We start from the raw sequence: 18,753 nt of genomic DNA on the forward strand, positions 1-18,753 counted from the left end.
AGTGGGGGAAAAAAAGAGCAAAGACACAACACAACACAAGATATTATAGGGCACAACAATATATTGCAGATATATAGTTACAAATCCAAAAAACTAAGTTGATATTAGATGTATACAGGTTATGAGGAAAGAAAGAGTAAATATTTCTATAAGACTGCCTCGCTATTGTAAAATATATATATATATATATATATATATATATATATATATATCAACAAAACAAAACAAGTGTTATCATCATGATTTCAAGTTCTTGTTAAAGTATAAGCCTTTAGCTCCACGAGTTTTTTATTTCAAAGTATTATGAAGAATAGGATAGGGAATAAATGTATAGCCATTGAATATGGTCAAAAGAAAGTGGAAAACTGATTTTACACATCAGTCAATAAGATAAGTTGTTGAATCATAAGTCAATAATATAAAGAAAAAAATCCCAATACTAAGAGCTCCAGGAAAATAATACTGCATACTCTAATCACTGAACGCTCTCATTGCTTTGTCATCCCATCTATCTAATAATGACAATGAGGACATACAATATACATGCTAAAAAGCTAAACTATATCATCTTGTTGCACGTGTACAGTGTGTATGTTTAAAGGATGTAATAAAACTATAAAGGGATTGTGAAAAAACGGTTTCCAGCTTGCAGTAAGCATCATGTCCTCACCTCGTGCACATCTTTCCAAAAATAAGACACACACAACTCAGTGGAATTTCAGTATTCTTTGTAATTTTAATTCCCATAATTTAGTTTAAATGCAGACAGTTCTTCACTAAAATCTTAAATAAAACATTACAGTACGATATATGCAAATCAGAAGAGCTTTAAGATTTTTTTGTAGAAGCAGGCTACAATTTCTATAGATTTTTTTATTATTATTATTCACTTTTTTTTTAATTTTTTTTACTTTTGAAGGACCGGACAGTTAAATAGCAGTAAACAGTTAAAAGACAACACAGAGCTGTAAAGCCTGCAGGCCAGCCAAAGGAGCACATTCTATTACAAAACAGACCAGAAAACTAGAGACAGCACGTGAAGGTCTGAACTGATGCCCCTCCACCTCTGCGAGGCGGTGCTATAGTTCCACACAAACAGGAGAGGGCGCTATTCCACCAGGCAGGTGGAGCTACACGACCACAGAGTGACAGTGATGGAGTTGCACCCATTGACATATGGTTGCACCTTCACAAACGGCTCGTTTTTGCACATTCAAGGGAGAGAGAAATGGCGCCTTCTGTTTCTCTACAAAGAGGTCACGCAACAGTTCTAATGCAACAGAAGCACAGTCACTGCCTCAAATGCAATCCCGCCACTCACTGATGGCTACCGATCAGCTGGAACAGACTGTTCCTCTCTACAGGGAGGGGGAGGGGTCAGGCTACGTCATCTAGCGGCTGCGTTCATACTTCATACCAAACCAATTTTGAAAAAAAATAATCACGAATTTTACCTGCACAATCATTGGATTTCAGGATATAATACGATCTAAAATGTATCAATAAAGATTCACTTTGATCTATAATTCATAGGATGATTCATCTCAATAAAAGGTCTGACTCAAGGCCCCGGAAACTTATTTTCTCAATCGGCAGGTTAGAACACGTTATCTTTGTGCTTTCCACACTGCTTTGAAGTGGGCGGGGCTCTGTTGAAAAAAAAAGGTGACGTCACATATTTTCATGCATTTTCATGAATCGACGACATGTGACGATAGTCGACCGGTTGTTTGCTAATGGCCGATCAAGCCAGATTAGCAGAGTTTTCAGTGTTAAACCAATTGTTTTATATCTAGGGTTAAACCTTTGATAAATAATACCTACAGATGTTTTTTTTTTCCTTCAAACTTTAACTTTATCATTATTTAATGTTATAAAGAAACACATATTTGAAAAAAAACAAGTTTTCAGGGGCTTTAATATATTAATAGCAATGCTACTTCTGATATTTGCCATGTAGCATAGTTGCTTTAATGAAAATTACTATCAGATATGTTTAACGCAGTCACCAGAAGACAATTTTACACCCTCCCCCCATCTTGAGCAGTGCATCCCTTTTGGCCTATCAGGGCTGAGAATGGCATGGAAAAACAAAAGAAAATGACAATGTGAGTTACAAAAAAGGGGCCTTGCAGAGCACGGTGGTGATGCAGCACAAACCAGATGTCTGAAGCATGCTGGCTGACCTCAGTCCAGTAAACCTCATAATCCACCACGAGGAAAGTGGATTCAGTCTCATTTCATTGTTTGCTTAACTAAACACAAGAGCAACAAACATCCACCAGCTGCAGCCAGACAACAGGACTTGCCATAGAGTGACTTTCATCAACGGAAAGAAGCATGTTAAATGTGGTTCTCCTACTACTCTAGAGTAGCATATAAGCATATTATTTCAAACTTGAATACATATTATTTTGTTAGCATTCAACAAGGTTTTAAGTCTGCACTTGGTAGCTCAACGTTGTTGTTACATGCTAACAAAAAAATCATTGTTTTATCCTATCTATAAATGACAAGGTGCTCAGATGTTACCAAGTATAAATGTGTAACATGCCTATTTATTTTAGAATATCAACAAAATAAGTAGCTTTTCTGCAGACAGATGAAAAAGACTCTATGGCAAAATACACTGAGAATTAAAAGCTAGTGGAAGCTGGACGTTCAGTTAGCCTGTTGCTCTCTATGAAACGATAACAGTTTTATTCTATAGGCTATTGAAGTTAGCAGTTACATTGGCTTGTTTTAAAGACCATAGGGAAAAAAATCTGATCTTCTAGGCCGGACCTATTTTCTCCAAATTGACTTCCTCCACTAGCTCTGTGCAGCCCCCTGTGTAACACACACGCCGTGGAAGAGTGAAAGGGTATGAGCTTCAAGAGTGGTTACCTGCCAAAACAAGGAAACATAGTCCAGTTATCAGTTACCAAGTTTAAGATTTAGGTTTCTCCACTAGGAGATTTTGGCTTCTAGATTTCACCTTCAGTGAGCAGTTGTCCTGGTTTTAGCAAGATGCTGTCCTGCTCTCACAGCTCCATGATCAAAAGCAGTAGGGAAACAAAATTACAAAGTGTTTTCCATCTAAAATTCAAAAAATAAAAATGGTAATTTAAAAATCTGATCTATTGGCAACCGACACTTCAATCTACTAGAAGAACACACGGGGCTTAGAGGAAGTGTGGCACATGGCACCAGCGAGGCGAGACACTTGTAATAAGACCATTTCTCAGTATCACAGAGATCTTATAACAACTAGTCCCTGTTTTCCAGTTTCCCATCAACCCCACAGTGTGTCCTCCAAAGTGTCTGGAAGCTCACCCAGGTTAAAACTCAGATATGGTAGAAAAATATATACTGTAGTCTTGATGAAATTTCTCTAGTCATTCTCTTCATTACTGAATTGCACACATACATGTAGTGTCAACTCATTGTAATAGCAGTGTAAAATGACGGGGATCATGATTAGCACTACTACTACAACAGAAACGAGTCATCGCGTACACACACACACACACACGCACGCACGCACACGCTCTCGCTTTCTCTCTCTCTCTAGACACTTCAGGTTATTTTATTTTTTTACTTGCACTTAAAAAAAAATCATGGTTAATAGTTTGTCTTTCATTGGCATCATTAGGCAACAGTTTTTTCTTCAGATACTCTACAATATGGTTACGATGTAAACACCACATTACTTATTATTTAACTGTATCTGCACAAAGTAAAACACAATGTTACAAGGCAAGTGGCTAGTTAAGCATAGATTTGTTCATGAGAAAAACATTTTTTTTTTTTTTTTTAGGAAACACACCACAAGAACAAAAAAAGAACTTGCAACACCTGGCATCGAGTTTGTTCAAATAAAAAAAAAAAAAAAAAGAAACAAAGAAAGGGAAAAAAAATGCTTTAGACTTTGTTCGTCTAGAGGTCTGGTGACCCTGTTAAAAAGCTGGTGATGATCAGTACTATCCCCCCCAGATACCATCTCACATAACGATCCTAGGATAAAAGTCTTGTGATATTTTTTGTGACACGAGCAGCCTCAAAACCACCACTGGGCTTCGATTTAGCCTGAAACTTGACCCTATGTTATCAACCTAACCTTTAGCACTTTGATTGAAACGCAGATGATCAATAGACTAAACGCTTCTACACTTTAAAAACAAAACAAAAAAACCAGCCCATTTTGAGGAGCTACATGTGTGGCTGGGGTTGAAGCCCCTTTCTTTCCACCTCTGCATAACTGGCTGAGTTATAATAGGGGTTTGATATGACACATAATCGCCGTCTGACACGACAAGGCTGACCAGGGGTATGAGACCGAGGTTCAGGGCTACAGAAACAGGTAAACCCTGGACTAAGACATGTCATCTGACCGGCAAAACCGGGCAGGAGGTCTGAAGTGACCCGAACATGGCCGGTGTAGAGGTCCATCACTGGCAGGGAGCCTTTAATGTGAGGAAATGACTCCAGTAGCTGAGTTTTATATATGAAAACAAAAGGCATACGCATGAAGATATGTGAACATTTCTATGGGACCTTAGTGTTTCTGGTTCTGTTCAGTTTTAGCGTTTTTGGCTTCTGCGGCACCTAAACCTCATTCTACTTTAAGTCTATCGAATATCCCCATCTGAAACCCACCTAAACATTTTCTCAAGAAGGAAACCTTTAAACTAAAGAATTGTTTGCCAATGCTGTTGATTTTACTGATACGATCAAATCAGAAGGAGAGAAATATCCCCAGCTTTCTGTTGAGTACGGCTTCATTACTTTCAATTTAAATACCGTTTTCCAATCAATATACTTCTGCACGCCTCCGGAAAAAAAACAGCAGCCTGTCAAGTGTGTGTGTGTTCATTTAGGGTGTGTGTTTTCTGGAATGAAACACACCGTAATCAATTAATGTAACTATGACATCATGGAGATCCTCCCTCCCCACTACGTTAAAAACAAACCATGATCCCACATCCCCTCTCCCAAACTCTTTAAGGACAGTATTTACAGTACAAATTACAGTATATTACATCATTAAAAAATATGAGATCCATCTCTAAAAGCAGAATACAGAAGCTCTTGACAAAAATCAACTCTTTAGCAAATCAGGTTTCTGTGGTATCATGAGGAAAATAAAAAAAGCAGAGTGACAGTTCCCCCCCGCCCCCCTCTGATGCGTCCTTTCCATTTGGCCCTAGTTGTACCTGGCTAGCATGTTAAGAGTGAGATGATGGATGGGTTGGTTTACCGCACGCACATCTTTTCTTCTTTTTTTTTTTTTTAACTTTAAAGCAAGCCCGCAAAACAACAAATCACACTCAATCCAATACAACAATATGTACAGGGTTTTTTTTCTGGCATTTTGGAACAATAATAATGAGCACTTGACAAACTATGCTACCTGGGATTGCAGGCAGAACAATCTAGTTTTACTGTAGTTTAGGTGTGCAGATTAACTGTTCGATTATTTTCAATCGTGTGCTGCCTTTTTTTTTTTTTTTTTTTTAAAAATAAAAAAAAAAAAAAAGACAGAAAATGACTCCAACCATACTTCTTGTTAAGAGGTAATGGAAATCTCCCTATTATTGTCATATGTACAGCAGATTGAATGGTATGGTGAACACGTTTCTTATGCACCCCAAAAAAAAAAAAAGAATAAATAAAATCCGATCAGAAACTCAAATGAGACAAAAAAAAAAAAAAATTACTGGACTACGGAGCCAGGCAGCATATGAACCAACCCTCCTCACACATCCACAGTACAACCAAGTCCATCTGTTAACCTCTGCAGCTTCCTCTTCCTTCTCCTTCTCTTCCCCGTCACTCTTGCTCTCTCATCATTTCCTTCTCCGTTATCTGTACCCCTGACACTCGAGCTATGATTTCTACCCAAGTTTCCCTCTCGCTCTCTTTCACTGACTCTCTCTTCCTCCTCTGTTCGCCCTCCCAGCCGTGCCTCCTCAGACGTAGGGCAGGATGCCGTAGACGAACAGGGCCATGACGGCAGCGCTGAACAGGCCGGCCACGGGCACCGTGACGAACCACGCCAGGAAGATGTTCCTGAAGAGGTGCCAGTCCACTGCTTTTTGGGAGCGGATCCAACCCACGGCCACAACTGAGCCCACCTAGAGGTCGCAGCCGGGGTGGGGGGGTGGGTGAAGAGAAAACAATCAGCAGCAGCACAGAACAAAATGTTTAAAGTCGGCAAAGTCAAAGACAGTGAAGAGCTGCAGGTTGTTCAGGCTTTTCTTATGCGGATCATTTCAGATTATCAGCTTGTTTTTACAGGCCTACTTCTTATACATACTGTATGTTTAGCCAATTTTTGTCCATCGAGCTCTAATGGACTTGACAGCGGATGAGTGAATTTGCCATTATGTTTGTGGCCATTGAGTTATCAGCAAATTAACTTAAAGAATAACAAGTTAAAGTACTCCTCACACTCTTTTTCCAACATGGCATCATGACTTTGCGTCAACATACACGCCACTTTCCTAAAGCCAAATGGCGTTTTATTTGTACTCATTTTGAGCTTTCCACATGTATGTCTACACTGTAAAAAACACATACAGCCGTATAGCGTAATACATACACACCACATAGCGTCTTATCCCCAAAACCCCCCCCACCAAAAAAAAAGGGGAAAAAAGGGGTTTAGGAAAAGAACAATGGAAAAAGCTTTAGTAAACACAAAAACTAGGGATGCAATAACACGGTATTTGACGAAATATTTGAGCGAAATTGACGAAATGTTGTGATGATGCAAACAGAAACCGCTACCTGCACGTGTGTCAGTACCCGATCCATTCCACCTGCACGATCCGTTCTGCGCTGTGGTACGAGGATTTACGACACTACCCAATCTGTTCCCACGCTAGCCTCCAGCTAACGTTAGTTTAACTAATTCGGCGGACCGCTAGGTGATTATAGCGGGCTGCCATTAGCCTCCACTGGGAAGCTAACGGTTAATTTGTCTAACCGCTAGCAGATTGTAGCAGTCTGCCGTCAGCCTCCAGTTAAGCTAAAGTTAGTTTAGATAACAGCTAATTCGGCTAACCGCTAGCTGATTGTAGCAGTCTGCCGTCAGCCTCCAGTTAAGCTAAAGTTAGTTTAGATAACAGCTAATTCGGCTAACCGCTAGCTGAGACAGCATGTAAACTCAAAAACCTCAAAACTTGAAAATAAACGTTAACATATACAACAGCTGTTACGTCAGTTCTACTTTACTTGTGCTCATATATATTGATGTCAATAGAATGAATATATATTGATGTCAATAGAATGAATATATATTGATGTCAATAGAATGAATATATATTGATGTCAATAGAATGAATATATATTGATGTCAATAGAATGAATATATATTGATGTCAATAGAATGAATATATATTGATGTCAATAGAATGACTCTTTTTGCAGCTATAATGTTGTAGATCTCTACACAGCTTTTTGCTTTGGGGCTAGGTAAATTTAGTCTTCTATTATTTAATGTACCCGAGTGGGGTCAAGTTAAACATTAAGTTTGAATTTTATTTTATACTGTGCATTGTTGCAATGTGCTAAATAAATATTTGCATAATTTGAAATTGATTTATTCTTTGAAACTTTAATATTAATTTATACAATTGCAATGCCTTGATTTTAGTAAAGTTAGTACACAGTCATAGCAATAAATGCAATGGTACTAATAATTGGCATAATTTCTTTCAGTGTTTCAGTTAGAGGTTTTCGGTCTTCGTTTCCTCTTTTTCGGTTTTGGCCAAGAATTTTCATTTCGGTGCATCCCTAGAAAAAACCCGACAAAAACCCGACGGTGACCAACGTCACACGCTTAGGAAAACAATAAACGGTTGGGTTTAGGAAAGAAACATTGGGGAAGGCTTATAAAAAAATGTAATAATGTTGACAAACACCACACGGGAGACCCGATCCCGGCTCTCCTGGGTGAAAGTCCTGCGTTTTTCCTTTCATACTACTTGCTACGGCGAAAATCCACACGTAATGTAGGTCAATGGCGGCCAAACGGCGTTGATAAACACGCTAAAAAGTGATTATGCGTTTTGATAAGATGCAAAAACGGCATACGAATTGGCGTGTCATACATAAGCTACTTTATGAGATCATAAAGGTCTTTTTCAGTGACATGTTATATTATTATATATAACAAGTTCTTATCTTTTTTGGTACTCTGATCAACAGTAGGTAGAATATTTTATAAGACGATCATGAAGTATGTGTAAAATCTTCATTTGCAAAGTAACTAACTACAGCGGTCAGATAAATGGATGAAATCAAGTATAAAGAAGCAGACAATGGAAATATTCAACTAAAGTTCAAGTACCTCAAAATTGTACTAAAGTTAGGTACTTGATTAAATGTATTTAGTTGCATTCCATCACTGATAATTGTCAAGCAGACCAAAAAGATCCACAGGTAAGTAAACAAAAAGGTGATAACACAACATTAGTATCCGGACAGAAAAGCCTGCAATCAGCCTTCAGCTCTTTAAGACCAGATCGGTCCAAAATGTCTGTGTTAGTCAAAGTGAGCCGATTGTAAAAGTTACTACTACCTAATCCTTCAAATTCAATATTTGGGTGTGGACGTCTGCAATCAGCAATTCTGCTGTATCAAAAATCCTCTTTATTGGGCTTTAAATAATGAAACAATGTAAGAGTTTTATCAGCTAATGTATTTATTAATTAGTGTTTTTAATGTCAGACGTCCATGAACTCTTCTCTCAAACTTATTCAAGTAATCAAATCAGAATATTACTGAGAAGGAATTTTGGAGAAAACACAAACACATTTCAGACCCCTCGGTGTGTTGGAGTGGCATGTGCAGTGACTGCGTTCCGCTCCGTTTGGGACGCTGCAGGTAGGCGGGGGTGACACTGTGCCTGCTCTTATACGGCCAGAGAAACATGAGACACCTGTCACACTCCCGACTAAATGTGGAAGGTCAACCGAGACCAGATTGTAGTCAGTCTTACTCAAAGTTACACTAGCGACACTGGACTACCCAAAAATATATGCTGGGAAGGAAGGGAACGTTTTAGGCCGATTTTCATCTACTCAAAGTTATTTTACTTTTTCCTTCATTTGGATAATTAGCATCATTCTAAAAGCGGCGTTTCAAAAGCCTGTGTGGAACAATATCTAAACTTTGGGGGGTGGGGTCAAGATTTTTGTTTACAATTGCAGTATTTCAGGAATGCATCAGCAAAGCCTGAACTCAGTGTGACCTCAGTTTTGCTGACTGCCTGTAGAGCTTTAAAAAACACTGAGTCACTGCACATAACCTCTCCAGGGCTGGGCATCAATTCAGTTTCATCTGCACACAAGTAAACCAAAACCACTAAACCAAATGGATGCCCATTACCACTCAGTTACGCTCACATTCTCTCTGGGAGATGTTTACAGATATTGTTGGCTACTTTCTGAAAACGTCAGTGTCACTTTTAACAGAAACTGTATTATAGGTTTACAAATAACTTTAAAATACAGATTTCATCCAACAGTGTCTGTGCATCTCCCCGACACAATCACTCAATTTAAATCCCCACCAGACTAACATACAGTACCTCTAACCATCAGTAGATTTAGCATTATGGCATAGCATATTATCCGAGGTTTTAGGGAAGAGAAGGGTAAGTGGAGGAAAGAAGTGAAAATAAGGTATGGATGATGATGTTGACGTTTAGACAAATTGATCATCAGTAATTAAATACCAATTTTGAGTCTTGTGCAGTTTCCCTTCAGCAGACTGTTGCTAATTTTTGAAGAATTTATCTAAATTATAAACACGATTGTTTTTAAAGTTTGTGTTTTCACAAATTCAGCTATAGGGTCCTTAAAATTGTCCTTTTTTAAAAACTTGTGTCAATGACATGATTTAACAATAACATTCATGTGTTACACTTAGCCTTCTTCACAAATACAGGCTGCCAATTTGAAGATAATACACTTTTTGAGGCTACAAGGCAGCAGCAAGTTAGCTTAGCATAAAGACTGTAAACGAGGAAACAGCTAGCCTGGCTCAGTCCAACTTAATATAGCACAATGTAAAACAGCAAAGACGTTTTAGAAATCGCCTTTTGTACGGCTTAAACTATAGAAAAATGTGATTCTTGTAATCTTAATAATAAAAGAATGTTAAGTAAATTCAAATCTTGCTACAAAAAAAACGGGAAAGAAATATGGTATTTTTATGGAATAGAGTAGCCAATATTTTTTAGTTAGAGTAGACTGATTATTTTATGTGATTTATGATTCTCTGATTTTAGAATGCTTTCAAACCTTGGATGATCTATATTATATGTTATTGTCTTTGAGTTGAAATAGGTCTTTGTTATGTGTTGCATGTTTTAACACCAAGGACCATGTTGGAAATAAGTGTTTACACTTTAACATGCTATCCTTTGGATTATGTTGTTTGTCAAATCCAAAATAAATCAAATCAATAGATAAGAAACATTCTCATGAATCTCTGTTTTCAAAAAGAACAGTTCAATAGCTATACACTTGGGATATTCTGCTCTACAACTAATAAGCTTGCATCTCATCAAATTTTAGTACAAAGGTCCTCTTAAAAGGAAAACTTTTGAGGGTTTGCTACCAAAGGAAAACTACAGAAGTCAAAACTGCAACTTTGGGAGTTGTGATTGGCTTTGGTGATTGAGAGCTACAGGTAAAGCGATGAAGTGGCTTCACTACCAATTACACCAATACCTTGCAGTGGGTGGAGCTTATTGGAATGCCCACATTTGATGCAACAAGCACTGTTAGCGCACTCATTACTTCAATGCAAAATCCGCTGTAAAGACAGAGAAGTGCAGAGACAGAGAAAGATGGAGGGAGAGGTAAATAAGTGGAAAACAAGTGTGGCAGGTGGGATCGGGGGAGTAGGAGGAGCCACACACCAAAACATGCCAGTATTGAGAGGGCAAAATGGAAGAGTGTTGGTGGAAATGAAACAGAGGATGAGACACCATGTTGATGGGGAGGGGGCAGGAGAGGGTTGGGACTGGAGGGGTCGCCATGTCTTCCTGCCTGGATCCAATGCTCCTGAAAAGAAACAGGGGAGAGGGGCTGCACACTGCTGCCTGGGGTTGTCGGATTTCAACTGAATTGTTTGATTGTCTTTTAATGCAGTGAAAAAGGATCTGAACTTTGCTGTCTCCGATGAAATACATTTTATCAGAGCATCCTTGCGAACAACAAGGAAAAAGAGATGAACAAAGATCGGCTGGCATAAATATGGCCATCAAAATGTGTAAAATCTACAGAAATTATTCAAATATGAGGCTTGTTGATTTGGATTAAAGTAATGTGCATTTCCAACCCGGTGCCCTCGGAGGCAGTGTGAGCTTCCTGTCCCCTGGAAATGCCTGGAGAGGAGTTGAGAGGTCAGCTGGAGGGCCACTCAGTCATACCTTGCAGTGCGTGGTACTGACAGGGATTCCGATATTGGAAGCTAACACGACTGTGAGTGCAGAAGCCAGTTCAATAGTGAATCCACTGCGGAGAAGGGAGGGGAGAGGAGGGGGAAAAAAAGAGACATCCTTCATTTTAATGTCTGGAATGTGCTGCTGATGGCAAGGTCCACATTAACAGTAATGACATAATAGAATTGCTCCTTAAACTATGCTCTACACGCACACAAAGGAAACAAAATACACGGTAATCAAACTCTTATTTCTCTCTGAAACACACACACACACACTTCTATCAGGTCCTACATGTTGGTAGGCAACTCATAAGAGTTATACATGTGATCCACAGAGCATTATGGGAGTGTGTTAGTGCCTCGCGCTGACTATGAGACACTTTGTCTTAAGCCATGTCCCGTTTCCAAAACACTATTCACACTTTGACACCAGACCAGTAGGCGCACTGGAAAAGAAAACCTTTTTTTCCCCCTTAATCTACCCCCTCCCCACCATCCCAACACACAAAGAAACATTTGGACATTAGCTCGGGATGGAAAACTACAGATTTTTGTAATAGCAAGAGATTTTGAAACTGAATAATTAGGCGGTGCTTCTTTCAGTGAAGTTAAGACGCCGACCAGGCGTTTGCAAGTACTCGGTTCATGTCTGGTCAGCGACCTTTGTTTCATGTCATACTCCTCTCTCTAATCATTTCCTGTCAGCCCTTCACTCAATGCTAGCAAAGGCAAAAAAGCCAAAAAAAGTAATCAAGTAAGTAATCCCTCATGTCTAATTTGTGTGTGTCTGTGTGCACCTGTGATCAGCAACTGAGCTCTTAACTTTCCATTCCCCCCCACCCCCCCAGTTTTTTTTGACAAGTCAGAATGTCTTCTGTGAAAAATTCAGGAATGGCAGAGGAGAAAGTCTTTCTGAAGACAGGTCACATTTTGTCCACTGCAGATAAGTAGACGCCACTTACTCCACCTCTAACAGCATCTACAAACATTTGAGTAGCAAGCCAATTATAAGTGTGCCACGCAGGATGAGCTCATCACAAAGAGACTCGGTGAGGCCAGTTAGATCTGCAGCAGTCCGACGCTGTGGTGGTTCATCAGGAGAGCTGTCCAGTATGATGAAAATCAATATTTCAACTTTAAAAACGGATTTTGATGGCTGTGAGACACTGCACTGTTCAAGTCCACTGTGCCTGCTAAATTATATGCTCAGCCACAGACTATAGTTACACAAACTACACCCACACAGACACACTTTCCTGTCCTTACCCCAAACAACCTTCTGTCAGATTGATGCATGGAAACAGACATTGGAGGAAAGAGAGCTTTTAGAACTGTGAACCAGAGCAAATTTGTCTTTTCAGTCCTGGAAAAAAAGACTAAGCTGGTGATGGAAAGAGGGCGATTAAGAAAGAAAGAAAGGAGGCACACAGCAAGAGAGAGGGGCCAAGGAGAAGGAGAAATGAAGAGGAAGAAATAATGAGAGTGAGAACAATTGTGGGACTTTGGGGAGAAGAGAGAAAGATTTAGAGGTGAGGCGCCGATAAAAAACAAGACAAAGATGCAGCGTGGAGACGAAAACGGGAAGGAATGGAAGAAAACGAAGAAGCGAGGGCAAGGGGAAGAATAAGAGGGTAAACCACAAAAATAGAGATTTACAGGAGAGAGTAGGAAGGAAAGGAATGGAAAAAAGAAGGACAGAGGGGAAAAAGAAAAGCGCAAGAGAAGGAGTCAGGCTGGCGTCCCTCCCTGCGGTTGGAGAAGAGAGTCCAGGGTTCCCACTGTGGCTTTGCCCCTCCCTCACCCTTCCTGCTCTACTTCTCTTCATCCAGAATGCCAAACAACTTCCTGTTACCCTGTGTGATGTTTTTGCCAGGCAACAGAGTACACACACACTTGAAAAACTTGCACGAACAATTAGACCTTAATATGCGTGCATGCATGCGTGCACACATACAGTAATCTCACCACACAATGTCCTGCAGGCATAGAGCCTAGCTATCTTCAGCTGACACTATACACGCAAACATTCTTGAGGTATGCACGCACACAGGCACGCACACACACACTCTTCAGCTAATGCGTGGGAAGACGAGGGGACAAGAGAGAGAGAGAGAGAGAGAGAGAGAGAGAGAGAGAGAGAGAGAGAGAGAGAGAGAGAGATCGATCTCAAGGACAGAGGAGCAGCAGTAGTTATGGATGCGTGATGTCCGCTGCTGAGGTTGTTGCACAAAGTTTGCCCTAGGCGCTGTGTTGTGGTCCCAAAGACTACTTATTTATTCAGAAATTATTATGTAATAGGTCAGAGGGCTGAAGAAAAATAGAGTGTATTATTCCTACTTCATTCGCTATGCAAAGGGCTATTACAGTGAAAATGATTACAGTAGATGTCTACATAACCGTAAATAATTAGTTATAGCAAAGTTACAGTTTGAGTAGGACGACTGTGTGATTACTGTTACAAATTTTAATTGAAAAGTTTTTCAGAGATCAAAGAAACATTTATCATCAAAATATTTTATAAATCTCTGGGATAACGAATGATCGATGATGAAAAAAACTGAAAATATCCTTTCACTTTTGTATTGTACAGATGCAACAGACGGAAAATTCAAGTACACGATTGTACTTGCAGGTTGCCTGTGTAGTTAAAATTCCTTTTACCTGCATCAGCAGCTCTGTATGGGAAGTAGAGAGTGGTTAATCAGTGCACACGAGGCAAAAGCCCTTGATTAGTCAGACAAGTTTACTGTACCTGTAAACCGGGAGCACTCGAGGCAACAGAGCAGCCGCTCTAAACGTGATTGCGCTGCCTTAGGTCCACGCATTATACTGCCAGCATAGTGTGGGATTTATGAATGTCAGTTGAATTGCAATTACTCGTTCAATAACATTTAACAGCCGTATAAAAGACATTGTTTTTTGCATTCTAATACAGCTGTGTGCACATAAACACTAACTTACCAAGGACGCTGGTTGCACCGGATGGTCTTGTGTGTCAGCATACTGAGGCTTTTTGAAAACAAGTACGAACGTTCACCCCTGCCACAGTATTTCTCCCCCTTATCGAATTCTTTCTTTCTCAACCATTTCCATAAATACAGACAGAGACACACACCCCTCCACCCACTCTCCCATGCGGTGGCTTTCTCACCTTGAGGGGGTGATGGGAGTCAGGTCTTTCCCCATGGTCTGAATGACGCGGCGGCCCCACACCCACAGGCCAGCGCAGATGCCTACACCACCGTATAACAGCAGCCAGATGGGAGTGGCAGCATCCTGCATCACCCCACCCTGTTCGTAGATCATCCACAGCGCCACCAGGGGCCCAATGGCATTACTGCGAAGGTGAGAAAATAGATTACAAACTCAGGCAGCTCTTCTAGTATTTATGACCGAATGAACATCACAAGGACAAAAATATCTAGCAGAGTAAAGCGGAGATCTCTAGTTTTAGTTACAGAAACATTACTTGTACATAATCTAATAGGGCAAAAAACTTCAGAAACAACAAAATATATGATCGGGTGCTAGGGTAATTGACAATAACTGCATTGTCTATATGGGATGTTGTAGGTCCTGTGAACAGGAGGCAGTACCTGACATCGTTGCCTCCATGGGCGAAGGAGCCAAAGCAGGCGGTGAGGATCTGCAGGAAGTGGAAAAGTAGGAACACCTCAGGTTTATCCTTCTCCTCGTGCTCCTCCTCGGCCAAGTCGTCCAGAGGCACTGGAGCGGGAGCCCCTTCTTCGTCCACCCCCTCCAGCTCTGTGGCCAGCTTCATCTCCACCCCACCCTCCTCTGCTTCAATCTCAGCCTCCGCCACGGCGTTACAGTACGATGAGTAGCTATCGTAGCGTACCCTCTTCTTGGAGTAGGACACGCTGTTGCTCCTGCCGCCTCCCTCTCCGACCAGCTTTTCACTGTCATCGCGTGACTCTGTGCGAATGAGCGGCTGGACGGGCATGCCACATATAGCTGCTGTGTAGCAGGTGTAGCTGTTGTTACGCCGCAGCAGGCGGTAGTTGTTGTCTGCCGGGCCAGCGTTGGAGCCGGAGCGATCGGTGTCATCCATGCGGCCCAGGTGGATTTTGTGAAGCAGATCTTTATACAAACCTGAGTCCTTGTGCACTGTGTGGTACACCTGGCCATCGCTGCGCATGTGGCCATCGAAGCTGAAGCTGCCATTAGAGATGGGTGACTTCAGGCAGCCGTTGGTCATCGAGTGGGTCCGGCCTGAAGGACAGAAGAAGAAGAAGTGGGTGTTGAGGCACAATGTTTAGGAGTTAAGTAGTAGGCCTATTCAATAGCAGCACATTTCTTAGAGTTTCTTACCCAAAATATACAGAAACTGAAAAGGTATCTTAAGAGAGGAGACTATAGAGAAGCTTTATTTCTTTTTAAATTGGGCACTTTAAGCCCAAGAGGGATTCAGGGTAGTTCATTTAATTCCATTTTTTTATTTAAAAAAACTGTTTTTAGGCTGAAAAGATATGGAATATATATTTTGTACTGAAAAATGTAGGCTCTCTTTTTTACACATTGATGGATGAAGAATTATTGGATTTTGTGTGAAAAGTTTTATTTTATTGTTATGTTGTTGTAATTCACAATTCTTTCAACAAAAAAGACCTAGTTTTTGTTTCTTCCTAATATCCTGACCTCTCAAAATCACAACAATGCAGCAACAGAACAACTGTTACCCTCCTCGTCCACACAGATTACACAATGAACAGTTTCCATTCATTCGCTTTGTTCTTCATGAACAGATATAGTGCTCTACTGGCACAAAAATAATCTTCCAGTTTTACCGTACGCCCTGCCATTTGGCAGGACATTGCCTCCATTAGCCACGTTGGTGAGCTCTCCACTGGAGTCGCGGGTACTCCGTTCACTGTTGCCCCCGGTGAGCGGCAACACAGCCTCATCTGTGCCCTTAGCTCCTGGTAGCTCCTTAAAGACGGGGCTCTCCTCCTCCTCTTCAGGTATCTTGTCCAGACTCTCATCAGAGATCCTGGACAGCGCCTGCTCCTTCTTCAGACGACCTGGAGGAAATCAAGTGATGGAGGGTTTAGTTAAGAGAGCATCCTAGAAAGACAGAATATCACAATAACAAAGAGTTTACACAGCCTTGTATAGTAATTACAACTGTATTTACATACCAGGCCTACATTCTAATATGTCTGAGTGATCATTTACAGTACAATAGTGAAACATAAAAAAATCCAATCCTACTAGAAAAGACTGAGGTTTTACAGAGAAGTCTGGATTGTTTTCAGTTAGGGCAAGCTGATAAAATCAGTTCAAGAGTTTTACAAGTGAATCAATAATTTGGCACACAGATTACATCTTTTTCCAATATAATTTTTCCATGCATGTTTTTGTTGATACTGTATTGTTACTCTGCACTAATATCAACAATAATCAATTTAAAAAAAGCCTGGTTCCAGGATAGAAAGTGTGTAAAAAAAGTGAAAGACTGTAGCAACATTCCACAAACAAGTATAGCCATCAGCTAATCCAAACTAATCCCAGGGCTGACAAACCTGATGCCCCCCCCCTCCAACTCCTCAAAACACCCCTTAGTACAAACCCATAAACTCAGCCACCGCCTGAGTCACTTTGACGGATGCAGCAATATCCAGATTAGGATGGATAATATCACCTCTAATCCTCACAGGCACATTGAGCAACAGATCAAGTCGGCAGCACTCGTGTGCAGGGTCAAAGGAAAGTTCAAGAAAACAATCATTCTATTTTAAGCCTCAACGTGGACGTTACTGCTTCAATAGAGACAGACTTGGGAGAGTTTGTATCTTAGTCTGGATTGTGGCAATACACAGAAGTTCTTATTTATCCTGCATGACATTAAGTTAAATGTAACAGATACTGCTATGTTTATGTAAACTATTCTCTCAGATATTCCCCCTACTGCTCTTTCCACTGTTTGATTCAATATGTCATGTGTTTTAAAGAGTTGTCTGCTTTGCTGCAGGCTGATTTTCCCATTAGGGAAACAATTCCTGAACTTGATCTGAAAGCTTTCTACACTGCAGGCTATGATCTTAACCCCTTGCATCTGGCCAAGTAGCTATATGCCTAAAAAAAAAAAAAGCTAAGTGTCTAAGGAGAGCAACTGGAGCACTACACCGAGTTCACAGGGTTTCTTTGGTGGCTCTGGCAGAGGCCAATGAGAAAACACATCCGCTGGCATCCCTTGTTCTGGTGTCAGAGCACAGTGTCCAAGCGGAGGCTAAGGCTCTGTTGTTAGGCCCGGGTCATAGTGCTGGGCTTTCAGATGGCGTGAGAAAGACTCAAAACAAACAAACACACACACACACACACACACACACACACACACACACACACACACACACACACACACACACACACACACACACACACACACACACACACAGATACCTACTTGCTATTTTCCTCCTCATCCAGGGACATACGATAAACCAGACCAGGGCTGCACAGATCAGCGACTCAGCTAAAGTGATGAGAAAGATGGCCCACACTGGTAGCATCTCTAACCCAAGCACTGCAATCAATGAACACACACAATTCAGAAAATAACATCTTGCAAGTAGTTTCAAAGTATAATAATGTTTTACTCTTGTCACACCTTCAAAAGGAATTTTGAGCAAGCAAACGAAATTGGCACTATCACCCGTTAAAGCTGAGATTCTAATTTGATCGTACATTGGTGTCAGACTAAATAAACAGAGATAGTTTCTCTATTAGGAAGAACAGCCGTTTAGCACTTACATGGGGCTCCAGTGTACAAGATGGAGAATGTGTTGATCCCAATAGTGGTGGCATAGAAGAGGGGCAGCGCTCGCAGGCCGTTGGGGACAGAGTCATCCTATGTAGCAAACACACAGATGGATTTTTAGTGGAGTTTCTGATGAAGGAGCTTAAAGCGCCCATATTATGCTCATTTTCAGGTTCATAACTGTATTTTAAGGTTTTACCAGAATAGGTTTACATGGTTTAATTTTCAAAAAACACCATATTGTTGTTGTACTGCACAGCTCTCTCTCACTCCTGTTTCTCCAACTTTGGTCAGTTACAAGGCAGGATTAGCTGGGAGACTTCTAAATGAGGGCGCACATGTAAGTAGTTCTTTTGTAGATTATGGTGAACTTGTGTGTGTTGTAGCAGTGCTTTGCTATTGAGAACGACGTAGCATGCTAGCGTTAGTCGGCTAACGCTAGCATTAGCTAACGCTAACGGTTGTGGTTAGCCAGCTCATTTCGGACTGTGACGTCACAGTCCGAGGCCGATTTTGAACAGCTCACTAGGAGA

At 40.8% G+C, this 18,753-nt stretch overlaps 1 protein-coding gene across 10 annotated transcripts in view; it reads right to left on the reverse strand.

Moving 5' to 3' along the window:
* Positions 1-711: 711 nt before the first annotated feature.
* The window catches only part of slc20a2 (solute carrier family 20 member 2), a 66,073-nt gene continuing 48,031 nt past the window's right edge, over positions 712-18,753 (reverse strand). For all 10 annotated transcript variants that reach the window (XM_039803924.1, XM_039803925.1, XM_039803934.1 and 7 more), the window contains 7 exons: positions 18,214-18,310; positions 17,867-17,986; positions 16,251-16,484; positions 15,039-15,675; positions 14,594-14,779; positions 11,429-11,513; positions 712-6,116 (listed from right to left, as the gene is read on the reverse strand). In XM_039803924.1, coding sequence (XP_039659858.1) covers positions 5,952-6,116; positions 11,429-11,513; positions 14,594-14,779; positions 15,039-15,675; positions 16,251-16,484; positions 17,867-17,986; positions 18,214-18,310 — 1,524 coding nt within the window. In that variant the 3' untranslated portion in view covers positions 712-5,951. The remainder of the gene's footprint in view (positions 6,117-11,428; positions 11,514-14,593; positions 14,780-15,038; positions 15,676-16,250; positions 16,485-17,866; positions 17,987-18,213; positions 18,311-18,753) is intronic.

This window comes from Perca fluviatilis, chromosome 6 (genome assembly GCF_010015445.1).
Source record: "Perca fluviatilis chromosome 6, GENO_Pfluv_1.0, whole genome shotgun sequence".
NCBI classification, from domain to species: Eukaryota; Metazoa; Chordata; class Actinopteri; order Perciformes; family Percidae; genus Perca; species Perca fluviatilis.